The sequence below is a fragment of the Arvicola amphibius genome, chromosome 10 (assembly GCF_903992535.2).
Source record: "Arvicola amphibius chromosome 10, mArvAmp1.2, whole genome shotgun sequence".
Classification (NCBI taxonomy): domain Eukaryota; kingdom Metazoa; phylum Chordata; class Mammalia; order Rodentia; family Cricetidae; genus Arvicola; species Arvicola amphibius.
This window is the reverse complement of record NC_052056.1, coordinates 26042791-26059831: the sequence shown is the minus strand read 5'-3', so window position 1 is coordinate 26059831 and position 17041 is coordinate 26042791. Positions and strand designations below refer to the sequence as shown.

General features: G+C 35.5%; 1 protein-coding gene across 1 annotated transcript in view; it reads left to right on the top strand.

The window, feature by feature from the left end:
• Positions 1–17041, top strand: part of Gbe1 (1,4-alpha-glucan branching enzyme 1) — a 248144-nt gene that overhangs the window by 162977 nt on the left and 68126 nt on the right. The window contains exons 8-12 of the mRNA XM_038345354.2: positions 721–836; positions 2275–2402; positions 6454–6552; positions 10271–10381; positions 14094–14265. Of these exons, the coding sequence (XP_038201282.1) occupies positions 721–836; positions 2275–2402; positions 6454–6552; positions 10271–10381; positions 14094–14265 (626 nt within the window). The remainder of the gene's footprint in view (positions 1–720; positions 837–2274; positions 2403–6453; positions 6553–10270; positions 10382–14093; positions 14266–17041) is intronic.

Below are 17041 nucleotides of genomic sequence, written 5' to 3'. Positions count from 1 at the left end.
TTGCTTCACATGGTGTTTTTAATTGAGTAATACAGTTCTTTTTTCCTTCTGTTTTGATGGATGTGGGACTCTGAGTGCTATACTTTATGAAATATGTGGGGGATTTTGTAATTAGGCTTTTATTTTTGCTTCTATACAAGAGCAGTCTAGTAAACATAATTTTTTTTTACCATCTGAGGAAGTCTTTTATCATTTATTTCTTCTATGGAATTATAGTTGCTCGAAGTTTCAGTCAAGTATTTAAAGAAGATAATCATTGAAGCCACTTCTCCATTTTATACTTTAAAAAGCTCTTAATAGAGAAAATAACCTCCTCACATTACTATGATGTAGTCAATGAACAATCTTGATTAAAATTCAATTATAAATAGCATTTTCATATTTACTTATATTATCTGTACTTGACTATCTGGTTGACAAGGGTAGAACACGGGACAAGACAGCATAAGTGGCTTCTTTATAATTCTTCCTTTCTTTTTTATTTATTCTCCGATTTTGAATGATTCTGTGGCTAATGGGAATTTAATGTTTTCCTTTTAGAATGAGCTTCATTATATACATCATACTGGATGTTATCTACTGTTTGCATATGTTTCTTGATTATCATGTCTCTTTAGACAGAGAAGTAATTCTAGCCCATACTCTAAACAAGTGATATGTGACAACTAAGGAAAAGACTGTTTGCATTATACTTAACTTTGTTTTTGTCTAATATTTTAGCTGGGAAGTTTTAAGATTCCTTCTGTCAAACATAAGATGGTGGTTGGAAGAGTACTGCTTTGATGGGTTCCGTTTTGATGGTGTTACATCCATGCTTTATCATCACCATGGGATGGGTAGGTACCTGATATTCTATAGATGTAAAGGTTGAGTTTAGTTTGCATTGTTACGTTGTAGTCAGGTCTGGGGTTCTCCTATAGAAACTGCGATGGCCATCACTGGCAGTTAATTGTCCGTTGATTACGTATTTGTGTACATTTACATTTCTATGTCTTCTTAGGAATAATGAATCCTTAATGTATGACCTAAAAAAAAGTAAAGAACCATTTACCATAGCACGTTGACATATGTATACATATCTATAAAGGATATATTAAACATTTAAACCAGATAAAAATGATTAATTAGAACATTTTGTACATTATGCATATAGAAAAATATGTGTATCATTTACTTAATTAAACTGAAGAATTGATCAAGCCATCATTTTGAAATTTGCACAAAATTATACTCAGAATTTTAATTTCCCAAACACATGACATAGAGATAATTGGTTTTCTTTCATTTTGTGTTTTTTTTTTATTTTTATTAAAAATTTCCACCTCCTTCCTGCCTCCCATTTACCCCCCTCCCCCCTCCATTCTCCCTTCCTCTCCTCTCCAGAGAGCAGTAAGGGTTCCCTGCCCAGTGGGGAGTCCAAGTTCCTCCCCCCTCCATCCAGGTCCAGGAAGGTGAGCATCCAAACAGGCCAGCCACCCCCCCAAAGCCAGTATGCATAGTAGGATCCAAATCCAGTGCCATTGTCCTTGGCTTCTCAGCAGCCCTCATTGTCCGCCATGTTCAGGGAGTCCGGTTTTATCCCATGCTTTTTCAGTCCCAGTCCAGCTGGGCTTGGTAAGCTCCGAATAGATCAGCCCCACCATCTCAGTGGATGGGAGCACCCCTCACAGTCCAGACTTCCTTGCTCATGATTTCCCTCCTTCTGCTCCTCATTTGGACCTTGGGAGCTCAGTCCGGTGCACCAATGTGTGGCTCTGTTTTGTGTTTGGTTGTGAGTGAGTCTTGCTGGTAGGCTACACTAACATCAAACTACCAATTCTTCTCTCTCAAGCTTCTTTCAGAGTGATGGAATTTCAATTATGGGCCTTCATACCCAGTCTTTATTTTATTCTATATAAATATGTTTTGGTCAAGTCCCGCTGACCATAGTGATGACCCTATGAGGAGTTTGTGTGTGGTGAATTTGTATCTGTGTCTGTGTCCATATGAGTTTCTTGTGATTTTCCTGTGTTCTTTTTTCTATTGTTCATTTGCTTTGTCCTATTCTAATGTATTAGTTTTTGTTTTATTATTACTCTTTTGATGCCTGTTTGTTTTCTAAGGTGACAAAGAAAAGGTCTAAATTTGGATAGGAGGTAGTGCATTTTCAGGTGCACTTCATAACTTCATGATACTCCCTTACATTAGCATATTCCTCATAATCTACGATATGTTTTCATAGACTTAAGATTCACTTTTTTACATACCATATTCCTTTTTTCCCCTGTTAATCAGGTCAAGGGTTTTCGGGTGACTATAATGAATATTTTGGACTACATGTTGACGAAGATGCTTTGATTTATCTCATGTTGGCAAATCATTTGGCTCACACATTGTATCCGGATTCTATTACCATAGCAGAGGTAAGGCTGTGTCATGTTGCACACCTCACCCCTTTAATTCAGAATATTTTGGTAGCATACAGTGTTTGAGTAACTAAACTCATGTCATCAATAATTGCAAAAATGGCATTGTGCACTGACGATGGTCCAGCCCTCTTGTAAGGATGGCACATTATCTGGAATTCACTGTTTTCCTAGTAGAGAATAATTTACACTAATTGCTTGTCACTATTCCATTGTTAGAAAGACCATGTCAGTGGTTAGGAAGTAAAATGTCCTAATTAGTGGACAGTTTCTTCTTCCTGAGACCTTCAGTGGTGAAGAGAAATGAGTACTAATGTGCCTCTGTCAGTTCTATTCATTCATTCATTCATTCATTCATTCATTTACTTACTTGTTTGTTTATTTGTTTGTTTATTTTCTGGCTTAATCATTAGAGATGTCATGCAACACTGCCTGCACACTTTTCTGAAGCATTTTGTGTTCTGATGCGATTACCTTTCTTGTTTACATTATGGCTCTCAGGCTGTCAAATGTTCACTGGTTATTCATGATTATTAAAAGTTCATGATTAACTGTCCCAAAGCTGTGCTGTAATGATATAATTTGGTATATCCATAATTGACAATTCCCTCCTTGGTGATAAATATGATAAATTAAGAAGTTTGTTAAATGCTTCTGCTAATTTAGATTTAATACCAACCCCTTTCGCGCAGTTTTATGAGTCTTCTAAGAAGGAATTATTATTAATATTGAATTTAGAATTTTAATATTTTTAAGTAGAGTTGTAAGGCTTTAAGATACTAACCTTATGTTTAAGAATAGTCATGATTAAGCTTTACCCTTGTCCTGTTGGAATTCCATTTATTGGATTGAATTCCCTTCTTACTGAATTTATTATTTTTATACATTTTTCTGTCTGTCATTTCTCAGAAACAATAGTCTCTAGATAGTTATGTAACTCTATTGTTAGACTATAGTTAGAAAACAGTTTTATTTCTGTCAGACCTTCCTTTTGCCCTTTAAATGTCATTTGGGGATATTTTCAAAGGATGATCCTGAAATAAATTCTTATATAAAATTAATGCAGAAGTCCAAAACTACAAAACACCCAGTAATAATTCATTGTAACAGCTTCACTACCTATTCTCAGAACTGTTAGCTATGTCTACTTTGTTCTGAATTGCTTTTAACAGCAAATATTTTATATTTAATTTTACTTCTTAAAAAACCTATTTTATCTGTCAAACATCAAAAATTATTTTGTCAATTATATTTGTGACAACCCAAAGCAGAGATAATATATGTGGCAAATTACTACACACAATTAATGACAGTGCGAATGAATAGTGTGTAGTGACGAAAAGGTAGCAATTATTTAATACATGAAAGGGAAGATTGTTACCTTGATCTTTCTACTCATTTCAAGTAAAATGGTTTCATCATCTAGGGAGCTCTTGTCTGATTATCACTGTTTCTACCAATGAAACTCTCAGACTTTAGCCAACTTTATGTTACTTGGTTTGAGTTTTTTCTTAAAAGCAAGATGTGCTTTCAATTTATTCTACTCAAATTGAAAACTGCTTCAATTTCAATACATGACTTCTCTGTCTAGTGGGAGGCTCTTCAAAATGCAGGATTGATCTTCATGAACTTTTTCAAAATATTGGTAAAATGAATGTGATGGAATTTTATGTAAATTTATGTAGTAGGAATATGAATTTATTACTAATTACAACTATAACAAAACCGTTTTAAAGAAACTGTTCGGCATTGTACAAAGTTAGTTCACTAGTGGAAATATTTTTTATAAGTCATCTTCTTGATCAGTAGCCAGAAGTATTCTAGATTTTAAAGAACCAATTTTTTTTTAAATTGAGAACCCATGATCTTTCTTTTATGCTTTATCATATGTTTTCACACATATGTTTTATAGTTGGAATATATTGCCTTTATATTTATTCTTTCTTTTGTCTTTTACATTTAAAAGGGTGGCCACTAGCACCTCCTTTTGACATGAAAACTTAGAATAACCCATAGACTAATGGGATAGCTTCCTATGATTCTGACTTAGGGATTGTCACAAATTTGATATCCTTTTTCTTCTATTTTACTTTTAGAAAGATACATTTAATACAAGCAAAGTTGCCTTGAATTTAAATCTAACCACCAGTAATCATTCCAAAACATTTGATCACAATGGAAGTCTTTGCAAAGTATTTTGTCTTGAATTCTAGCATCTAATAGAAGCCTGGTGTTTTATAGATTCTTAGCCCATTTTGAAACAGCAAATTGAACTGAATACCTACATATGTGAACATATGACTTCTGTTTTACTAAGTATACCTTTAATAGGTCTTCCTGATGATCTTTATTCATTCTGCTTCCATAATGAGCTTTAAAGAACTGTGAGGAAATTAAGTAAGATGACTAAGCATTTTGGTTCCCAGTGGTTGTATCCCAATGTATCATGCATTGGTTTTTGTTGTTCTACCATAAGAAAGTGGTAAATCAGTTCTGAGTTCAGCAAAGTCAACAGTTTTCTTCCTCAAGCTTTTCTGTGGGTACAGATGAGGTTGTCAAAGAAGTCGCATTTTAGCTACCTCTGATTTCAGAGTGTGAAGTCCTTTTGTAAGAATTTCCATAGACGAATTTGAACTCTGACACATGTTGAAAAAGTTGTCACAAGCATAAAGAGTATATACTTTACAGGAGACCAAATATATAGCGTTTAAATGATTGAGGCAGACCCTGGTGGAAAGGTATAAGGCTCTGCCTCCACTGCCTCTGTCTGTTGGGCTGGTAAATATTGCCATTTCATGTTTGTTTATGTCTTCATTTATGCATGTAGATAAATCAGATAAATATACTTTATCTTTATTGTATTTCTTAGTACTCAGAACATATTTATCGAGTACCTTCTTTATGCCAAGTGCTAGCTGGTCACATTAGCTAACAAAAGCAATTCCTTCCCTTATGTATCTTACAAGCGAGAAGTAGGGAAATAGAATCCTGGGTACTCAGTTGTAGAGCAAATGTGTAATGTCTGTTGCCTTAAGTGAATCTTTAGCTAAAAATTTTCATACTTCTAGTATTAGATATTAAACAGGATGAAAATACAAACAAACTTTCTCATGAGCTATTAGTGCTTATTGTAAAACAGAATTAGAAATGGAGAGATTCCATTCAAAAACACACAGTATAAGGAAAAGGTAATTAAGAATCAATAAGACTGGCCATAGAAACCGAACAGAAGAAAATGGTTTGTTTGAAATTTATCGTGGAGTTGGAATGATAGTATTATGCTTGTATTTTGCTGTTGTTATTACAAAAATATCTTCTGCTACATCCAAATCCTTTTGCCCAATTTTTCAGCTCAGTTGTCTATTTGATTAATATTTACTTCTCAGTATTTCAAGGGTATCATGACAGGAGAACACACTCTGTCAACAGGTGATGTCTGATGTCTGAGCCATGACTCCACCATTAATAAGCCTTTCTCTCTGTCTCAAGATTCCTTCACCTCAGTGAGCCTTTGCTTCTATATCTGCTAATGAAAACACCCAGTGGCTGATCTCAGTGACCCTTTCCAGTGTGACCTACTAAAGTGAAGACACCTTATTTCCAGTGTGACCTACTAAAGTGAAGACACCTTATTTCTTTGCTGTTAATGTATTCACTGTGTTTCCATTTCATCAGAGCTAGTACTCACAGGGCTATAGAGAGAGAGAAATAGTACAGAAATATGGATACATTTCTGTTTTTGGTAAACATGGTAGGTAAATTTTTTTAAACCTCTAAGATTGAACAATATTTTAAAAATACTTTTACTGTTTTTTATTCTCAAGGTGATACTAATAAAAGGGATAAATCCTTTTGGAGTGTTTCGTGTGAAAACATTAGAGAAATGACCAGGATGTGAATTCACAATTTTGTTTTCTTTTACAGTTATAGATTAAACTATTTAAAAATATATGCCATTTTTCCTAACTTTGTTTGTTGTTCTAGAGTTTGCTGTCAGAAAATTAGTTTGAATAATATGAACTGACATTTGTAATGTCCTTTGTTTTAGGATGTATCAGGGATGCCAGCTCTCTGCTCTCCCACTTCCCAGGGAGGAGGTGGTTTTGACTACAGATTAGCCATGGCAATTCCAGATAAATGGATTCAAGTAAGATTCCATGTTATTTTCATTTTCCCATGTCTCATATATGAATTTATCTGTTCAATTTATTTAGTAATCATGATTATTAGTTGAAGATATAAATGAAATATTAGTTCTTCTGTAAGTGTGTCATTCTTGTGCTTTTTTCCAAGATAATTCTCAGAATTTTAAAAAGTGTAGCAAAGTTCTCACATTTCTATGATTAAGGCAGGAGAAAGTGATATGAATCAAGTGTTGAGCAGTTTTGTCCTAAAAATGCATACCTGTGAAACTATTGTGCTATGTATTTAAAATACATCAAATGTCCTCAAACATTTATTACTATCCAAAGGCATCTAGTGAAGTACAAGTGAAGTAGAAATTAATTACTTGAACTTCCTTCAGAGTATGGTCTTTCACATAGCAAATCTAGGTTGACCGATGCCTTTATTCAACAATCCTTACTATTCTCAAAGAGTAGGACACAGTAATCAGAGAGGGTAGGAACATATTTCTTCTCAATGCAGTTTTATTAATTCTAATAATAATAATTCCCTCTAATCTTTGCTTTATTCTCTTCTCGCCTACCTCCCCCCACACCGTGTGTGTGTGTGTGTGTGTGTGTGTGTGTGTGTTAATTCATAAGTGTTTTCACAAAGGACCAAATTCTCATGCCTTAGGTTTGAAAAACAGACTTTGAGGAGTTATGCCTAGAATCATGTTCTGAATAAATATAAGAACTCATCTGTATGAAAAATTATAGCTTCCTGATGAGTCCTTACATCTACATGAACTATTTCCAAGAGTGACAAAAGTGTTTAATGTTGGAAAACTCATAGGATTTATGACTGATGTTACTGTCATCATCACTTGCTGTCCTTTCTGTCCTTCTAGGCAGGTTCTACAAAGCTCAGCTCTGATATTGATGCTACACCAAGTTGACTTCTGCTTTTCTTTTAATAATGATTCTTTAATCATTAGCAGGTCCACAAACAAGTATTTAACAAGGTCTGTTTAGGCTATGTGATTGTTCTGGTTTAGTACATTTAAAGAAGTATTTAGTCTGTTACTATATAAACAGTGTTTGTCTTTTCACATTTCTTCCTTTGACATAAGGTTATCAGCCCAGATTTCTTATCACTTATCGTCTTTTATGTATAAATCATTTCTGCTTAAGTGCCAAATCCTACTTTTTAATCTTTTATTAAAATTCTTCATTGTACTTCCTGCAGATTCAAGAATTTATCAAAAATATAGATCAACCTAGTCAACTATTTCCTAGTCAATCATAGCTCACAGTAGAATATAATCTTCTTATATGTTGATGGTGTTCTTTTTTTCCCTTCCAAATCTTTAAAATTAGTCTATTAAACCTTTTAGTACCTTCTCTACAATAGAAGGCTGTGTGTCACAGAAGAGGAAAGACTATCATCTAGTGACTAAGATACAGTCATTTTGAATTCAGAAACCCTTTAAGGGCATGTACCATTTTCTATTATGCATCTACTTAAAAATGTTTCTGCATCACCAATTTCTGGCTTTAGTTCATAAATCTAAATGGTTAAATATTCTTAAATCTTTGGATACAGTGACTCTGGTCTGTTTTTATGAGCTATATAGTTAAAACCATAACTGGGCCCTGGGCATACAGTTCAACTCCTAAGAGCATTTCCTGCTCTTTCAGAGGACCTGGTATGATTTCCTATATCCACTTTGTGACTCACGGATGACTGTAACTCCAGTCCCAGGTATTCCATTATCCCCTTCTGGCATCTTCCCACACTACATGCATGTAGTACATAGATCTATGCTACAGGCCAAAAAATGTAAAATAAAGAAATTAGTTTACATTTCTTTTAAAATAAATTGTCTTCAAATAGCAGTCACAACATCGAATATATTAAACCAAATGACAAGTCTAGTCGGAATAGGTGTGCTTTTCACTATCATCTCCTCAAAAGATACAGATGAGACATGGAATGCTAGATTGCAGTCATGATTTTGTTGCACTTAGTTATTTGAAATATTCCTTTTTGTGTTCTTTTGCACTCTGTTGATTAGAATTTCATTATATTTTAACTGTTCCTATAAGAAGTACTTACAAAGATATGGAATAGTCCTTGTTTTCTGGTTTGATTTTGCCTCATCAGATTTAAAAGACTAAAGCTATCATGTAAAGGTGATGTATGCATTTTCCTGAATTCCTTCACGACTCATTAAACAAATGGATTATGCATTTGGAACTTCTCTGCTCATCCTACCCTGATATTTTGTGATGGACATAGACAGAGATTATACTTATGCTTTTGTGTTATAAAGTTATATATTTAGGTACCAATTTGTAATGGATCAGTTCTTCAGTGCTGCTAAGTCGTAAACTTGTACAATGCCATAAATAATAGGTACGGTATAGAATACTCTCTTACTGTCTTTGTAGATGTCTATTTTATTCTGACTCTCATCTACTCCTTGATCCCTAGCAATGACTATTGATATTTCAGCTGTGCTTTTCTGGTATCTAAAATTTCTAGTTTTCTATTGAAATGGCAGCTTGCCACAGATTTAGAATTTTGCTGCATTGCTCAATTATTATCTCATCTTCAGATTGTATCCATCACATTATCATATTTGGAGATTATAAAACACTCCAGGTAACACAAATATAACAATAAGAGAGAACAGGAACCATAGGACCATCTTGCAATTTTGCCTACAAGCAATTTTCTCAATACTTTGAACAGAGAGTTAGCCCAAGCAGAAAAAAAATATATAGAATAACAGGGAAACTGCATTTAGAACATAAACTAAAGCAACCTCATATTGAGTATGGTCATGGGAAAGTAATTTGAATGATATCCATAGTTCTGGGAAAAGATAAAATATCAATACACAGGGGTAGATGCTAGGAGGAAACACTTCATGTGCGGGATGAGGGTCAGCGGTGTCATGCACAGAAAGTATTTAACTAAGGAAGAGCAATTACTGACCTAAGTGATGACATCTGAGGTCTTAGGTCAACGGCATCACAGCAGGGTTGAAGGGCAAAAGCCAGACCAGAGAAAATGAAGTGGAAAGAAAATCAGTGTGATCTATTAAGATAATAATTATTTTATAATTAGCATTTTCACTCTGAAATAATTGTTTTAATTATCATTGTTTATATGCTTCCTGCTAACACATTTTTATTCAGTCTAAAAATGTAGCAAGCGTATCTCTAGTGTATGAAACTTACGGGAAGACCTAGTGTGAAATGATAGGGAAGAGAAAACCAAGTAAGTGCCAATCATGATGATCCCGTTATTCCAGGTAATCAAAAAGTGGCAGAGCTCTCAAAGAATAATTTAAAACATATGCAAAAAAAGCCAGTCACCTGCACACCAACATGCATGGTATACCCTTCCATTTTTGTATACTGTATTAAACTTTATAGAATGTTGTAAGTGAAATATGTACAACAGAAACATTAATGAAACCTAGCATTAACCTTGTTAATATCTTATGGGTAGATAAATGCCTATCACCATTGCCATTTGTTTTAATGGTTTGAATTATGCTTATGTTATGCTTATGTTATTATGCTAATGTTATTTGAAAATAAAGTTTTACATTTAGTAAAACCACAAAAATGATATCATCACTATATATATCACTATATATAGTTCAGAATAACGTGTATGCTATCAGGTTGAGGTTTTAAGAAAGAAAATATGTGTTAATCAGAAGTTGTTTTTTCTACTGTGTGTAGTTACTTAAAGAATTTAAGGATGAAGATTGGAATATGGGCAATATAGTGTACACTCTCACAAATCGACGCTACCTTGAAAAATGTGTTGCTTATGCAGAGAGCCATGATCAGGTAAAGGAATAAGAATAAAATAATTTTTTTCTTTGTCAATATTTATCTTGACCTTAATCTTTGTATTCTGTTACATCTCTAAATGGAAACTGTTACAATTAAGTACAGATATTGTAAAATTAATGTATGTATAAACATACAGGAATTCACGTTTTAAAAGAATTTTAAAGTTCCTTCATAGTCTATAAATTATTCTTCAGTGTTGCAATACAGTGCTTCACACTAAAGTTGCCAGGGTTAATGGTTTCTTTAGCCAAAAGAACAGTGGTTTTATCTAGTGCGCTGATAGTCGCCCATGATAGGTATCTACATCACTTTTCCTCCTTTTATATTTTCCCCCTTGATCACAGAAGTCTTCTGCTGAAATGGATCACCCAGGCTGCTCTTGTCCCAAGTTAGTCTATCTGCTCTGGTGCAACCTGAGCCTATTTTCCCAAGAGCATCAACTTGTCCAAGCCTGTTCTATTAGCTGAAGCTTGCCATTTAAAAGTCACTCATGCAGAACCAGTTTCATCCCTTCCCCAGCTCTAAGCCCTTCTATTCATTACCTGTAAAATTCTACCCTGTTCTGACAGGTCTTCTGCTTTCACATTTTTATACTTTACCCCCACCTACTTCACCAGAGAGGCTCCCCCTCAGACTTGGCCCAAATATCACATTGTAGAGAGGAGCTATGGGCAGGCCTGCTTTTCATCCTGCCCGGCTCCCGCATGGTTAGTTTTACACCCGAAATAATTACACAGAAACTGAATTCTTTTAAATACTGCCTGGCCCATTATTTTCAGCCTCTTACTCACATGTTGCTTTAACCCATTTCTAATAATCTGTGTAGCACCATGAAGTGGTGTCTTACCGGAAAGATTCTAGCGTATGTCCATCTTGGGCTGGAGCTTCATCATGTCTCTCTCCCAGAGGAGAGGCAGGGCAGTCTAACTTAGGAGAGGTGTGGCAATTGACTAAGCCATCTACCTCACTTCCTTCTTCCTGTTCTGTCTACTCCACCCACCTAAGGGCTGGCCAAGGCAGTTTCTTTATTAAGGAATGAAATCAACACAAACAGAAGATTCTCCCACATCATCACATTCTCTATGAAGCTGTAATTCAGGAAGGAAAATTTAGCTGCCTTTTGCTCTGCCTTTCCATCCAGCATTAGGGCAGGGGAAAGTGTGTTCCCATTCATTTTTCACCTCTATGCTTGAGTACTGGGACCACTCCTACACCACTCAATAAATATAGTATATCAGGACGGGAAGCACCATTTAGCAATTTAAAGCTAATTTAATTCCTTTTGTGTATGTGTGGAAGGGTTATTCTATGTTGAACTCCATGTCTTAGGATTTGCTGTATTGATCAAGCTGTCCTGAAATTTACAGAGATCCACCTGCCTCTGCCTCCCCAGTGCTGGAATTAAAGGCAGGCCTCACTATGCCTGGCTAACTTTTATTCTCATATGCATCAAAATTATAAAAATTCCATTTTATGGGTAGTAAGTGAAGGCAATAAATATTTTGAAATTCTTAGGAATGTCTATATTAAAGGAATAAATGTATTTGTTATTGTAGTATTAATAGGCATGGTATACTAATAATGGTTTTTCATTTTTCCCTTGTTAGGAATGTGCAAATACACAGGCCATTGGTAAAGCCCTAACTCACACTCTACCTTTTTCTCATGCCTATGTATACAGTAAACTTGAAAACAACTGTGCTTGCCCAATTTCATGATTTCTTTATTGTTTTTCTGCCATGTTACACATATAGGTACTTATTCTAAGTTATTCACCTAGAATATTTACTGTTTGGAGCCTTAAGTAGAAGTTTGTTGCACTTCGAAGCAGACCTATACTAAATTTATAACTACCAAATTGGTATGACTTTTTTTATCCACTTGAGTTTTAATGTATATGATCTATATTGCAGATCAGGTGTATACCTATAAAAACACAAGCTAGAAAAAACACAGTGGTTTAAAGGGTAGACAGCACGGTGCCGAGGGGGGAAGCTCTCACTAAGGATGAAGTGGTGAAAATTGCTACCTGTGGTGGCAAATGCCTGTAGTCCCAGCTCTTGGAAAACAGATGAATCTATCAGAGTTTGAGGCCAGTCTGGTCTTCAGAGTGAGTTCAAGGACAAGCAGAGCTATACAGAGAAATCCTATCTCAAAGCAACCACAGCAGCCACAACAAAAAACTAAACAACAAAAACCCCAGTGAAAATTAAAATGCATGCATAAATAATTGCTTTATTTATAAATCGATATATAGAAATCACAGCACATTGTAAATTGCCAACACATATATTTGTTTGAATAAATGAAATTAAAACATATGGGTAGATTAAAAATAGAAAATGAAAGCTTATAAATTTATTTTGCAACTCTTTACCCTATTTATAGAGAACTGTAGAGTTCATTCTTTTACGGATGAAAAATTGTCAGGAATGTCTACAGTGAAAAAATTGCCTCATTCATTACAGCAGAAAATGTGATCTATTTTTCAACTTGGTAAAAAGACATCTAAATACCTCTTTATACAATCAATAAGTTTAAACACATATAATACATGATAAAAGGTATTATAGAATTTTTAGAATTTAACTATTAAGTATTATCATGCAGTGGTATGTATTTTAGAGGTCTACTTGATTTTGAAATAATTTTTCCATGTGAACCTAAACTAAAGCCATCAAAATACTTTTTTGTTTGTTTGTTTGAGACAGGGTTTCTCTGTAGCTTTGGAGCCTGTCCTGGAACTAGCTCTTGTAGATCAGGTTGGCCTCGAACTCACAGAGATCTGCCTGCCTCTGTATCCTGAGTGCTTGGTGTATACCACCAACGCCTGGCAAAATAATTTTTAAGTGGAACTGAAGATTATGAAAGCAAACAAGTATACATAAGCATGTAAGTAGAAAAGGCAAATGATTTAGGAATATGTGCTATAGATTTTGCACCATACTTCAAAGGAGTCATTCTCATTAAAATAGCCTAGTGGTATAATAGGTTTATAATTTTAAAGGCTTCCAAAGTGGAAATTTCAGCATACTGAGATTGTGCGCTACCTTACACCACAGATTTCACTATCTGCTCCTGATCTGTCAGTGGTGAGTGCTTTCATTAGTTACTGTTTCTAGTCTTCATCAGTGCACGTTGTCAGAAACTCCCTTTTCTGCTGCCTAGAGTACTAATGAGCCAACTGTCCTAATCATCAATTGTTAACTTTCATATAAAATGAGCTAAAGAGAAGTAGGAAGTAAAGAAAGAATGCAAGCTTGAATTTTTATCTCTTAAGGGGAACAAAGGATCTTTGTAATTTATCAACTTTACTATTTCACATACATATACATATGTATATTTAAAATTTTCCCCATTGTTTCAAAGGAAATAGAATCATGGTATATAATTTTTTTTGGTCATGTAATATTCTTACCATTATAGGAACCGTTTTAGAAAATCTTAAACTCCATCACAGACAATTCAGTTTTCTAATTGATTCTTATCAATCTTTTTTTTTGAAAAGTAAACATTGTCTTAAAAATCATATCATTCCCATGTACCAGGTGACTTTCAGCAAAAAAAGTAACCACTGGAAATTATAGGTCCAAACACCTGTCCTTTATGGTTCTCTCTCAGATGGCCTAGTACTACACTGCTGTTAGCTATAACTGCTCAGCCTTAGTAGCCATGTTCGTCTTATCTCAGTGAATTGTTTCCGTAGGCACTGGTTGGCGATAAGACGCTTGCCTTTTGGCTGATGGATGCTGAGATGTACACGAACATGAGTGTTCTGGCTCCTTTTACTCCAGTTATTGATCGAGGAATACAGCTTCACAAGATGATTCGGCTCATTACTCACGGGCTTGGTGGAGAAGGATATCTCAATTTCATGGGTGAGCGTGAGTTAAACAGAAAATGCGTGTTCTTAAAATGCTATCTTTTATAAATGACGGATATTTTAGTTTGAGTTTTCAGATTAAAAAAATATAAACTTTAATTTTATTTATTATTTTTGTCACTAAGAAGGCTGAAATATTTTTAATCCTAAAATTATTTTAAATGTTTTCATTCTGATGTTATTATAGAATTTTAATATTGAGCATGCTAAAGTTGTAGTTGTCATACAATAATCTAATAAGCAGATCATTGGGATTTTCTCATCAGTAGTTGCACCCCAGATACTGGGTCACAAGTGTGAACGTCATGGCTGAGGGACATTGTGAAGAGCAGCATACTCAGTTTTGAAAGCAGCAAATGAATAGATGTTTCTTACCTGAAGAATCCTGACTAATAAGACAAGGAAATTAACTGATATGCTTCTATATCATCTGCTCTACAGCAAACATCCCAGTGTTTGGGTTTTAGGAGAGCTGGGCTTGTCAGCTAAAATAGAACAGACCGAACTATAAAACATGTCCAGGAGCCTGATTTGTGTTTCCACAAACACTGCTTCCAAGTGTTAGGTTTATTTAGTTCTGTCTGAGACTTCTTAAACAGAATCTCGGCTTCTTTAGTGTCTTCTCCGGTTTGAACAGACGTAGGTTCTAGACAGTTCCTAAGATGTTTCATGTTTCTCAGAGTAGGGCAATGTCTGTAGAGCTGGGGCATTTGTTCATCTACCAAGATTGTTAATCGTAATATTTCCAAACCACTCATTATCACACATTGTGTTCAACCTAAGACAGACAACATTTGCTCTGTTGGGAAACTCTTTTCACGAAATTGTCAAGAGTAACAAAAGAAACCACTGCAGTTGCTTCTAACATCTATCTTTATTTTATTTTATTTTTTATTTTATTTTATTTTTTTCTCATTTTTTATTAAAAATTTACATCTCCTCCCCTCCTCCTCCCCCTTCTGTCCCCTCTTCCACCCATAACCCCACTCCCTCCCTCTCCAAGCCAAAGAGCCGTCAGGGTTCCCTTGACTATGTTAAGTCCAAGGTCCTCCCAACTCCCCTTAAGTCCAGGAAGGTGAGCAACCAAACTGACAAGGCTCACAGTGAGCCCGTCCATGCTGTAGAGTTCAAGCTCATCACCGTTGTCCTTGGTTTCTCAGTCTTCCTCCACCGTCAGCCACATTCAGAGAGTCCGGTTTGGTCCCCTGTTCCATCAGTCCCATTCCAACTGGACTTGTTGGTCTCCCGTTAGATCTGTCCGACCGTCTCAATGGGTAAACGCACCCCTCACGGTCCTGACTTCCTTGCTCATGATCTCCCTCCTTTTGCTCCTCATCAGGACCTTGGGAGCTCAGTCTGGTGCTCCCATGTGGGGCTCTGTCATTTTCTCCATCCAACGCCAGGTGAAGGTTCTATGGTGATATGCAAGATATTCATGAGTATGGCAATAGGATCTGTACATTTCTGGCACCCTCTCCTCAGCTGCCCAAGGACCTAGCTGGGGGCGTCTTCCTGGACACCTGGGAACCCCTCTAGAGTCAAGTGTCTGCCAACCCTCGAATGGCTCCGTTAATTAAGATATATAATTCCTTGTTCCCATATCCACCCTTCCTATATCCCAACCATCCTATTCCCCCAAGTTCTTCCCATCCTCCACTTCACACTTTTCTCTCCCCATGCCCCCATCCCCCCATCCCACCCCACCCCCATGTTCCCATTTTTTGTCCGGCAATCTTGTCTACTTCCAATATCCAGGAGGATAACTATATGTTTTTCTTTGGATTCACCTTCTTATTTAGCTTCTCTAGGATTTTTTTACAAATTATAGGCTCGATGTCCTTTATTTATGGCTAGAAACCAGTTATGAGTGAGTACATCCCATGTTCATCTTTTTTGGCCTGGGTTACTTCACTCAGGATGGTGTTTTCTATTTCCATCCATTTGCATGCAAAATTCAAGATGTCATTGTTTTTTACCATTGAGTAGTACTCTAATATGTATATATTCCATACTTTCTTCATGCATTCTTCCACTGAAGGGCATCTAGGTTGTTTCCAGGTTCTGGCTATTACAAATAATGCTGCTATAAACATAGTTGAACAAATGCTTTTGTAATATGATTGGGCATCTCTTGGGTAAATTCCCAACAGTGGGATTATTTGGGCACAGGAGACCGCTTCCTACGTATAGCCCCAGCAGCACAGACATTGAATAAATGGGACCTCCTGAAGCTGAGCAGCTTCTGTAAAGCAAAGGACACTGTCACTAAGACAAAAAGGCAGCCTACTGACTGGGAAAAGATCTTCACCAACCCCGCAACAGACAAAGGTCTGATCTCCAAAATAACATCTATCTTTCTATAGGGCTGATGAATTGACCACATGTGTGATAGCCAATGTAACTTTCAAGCTGTTCTTTTATATCGGGCCTAGAGCACTGCTCTAACTTTAATTAATTCTAATTCATTTCTTGAAACAGATAGCTCCTAACTTTAATGCAACCTTTTAAAAAATCAGTCTATCAAGCTGTCTTATCTAAGTATGGTATTCCTCTACTTTTAAATAAGTCATACCTTTAAGAACTTTAAATTTTATAATTAGTAAAATTATTTGTAAAATTTAATATTTCCCTACTATCTGTCATAGCATAGTACACTTTAAAACATTTAGGAAATTAATTTTTAAATGGGGATAGTTATAGAAATTATAGGAAATACAAGACTATTATAACTGTTCATATTTTAGTTGTTTTCATTTTTTAATTTTGTTTTT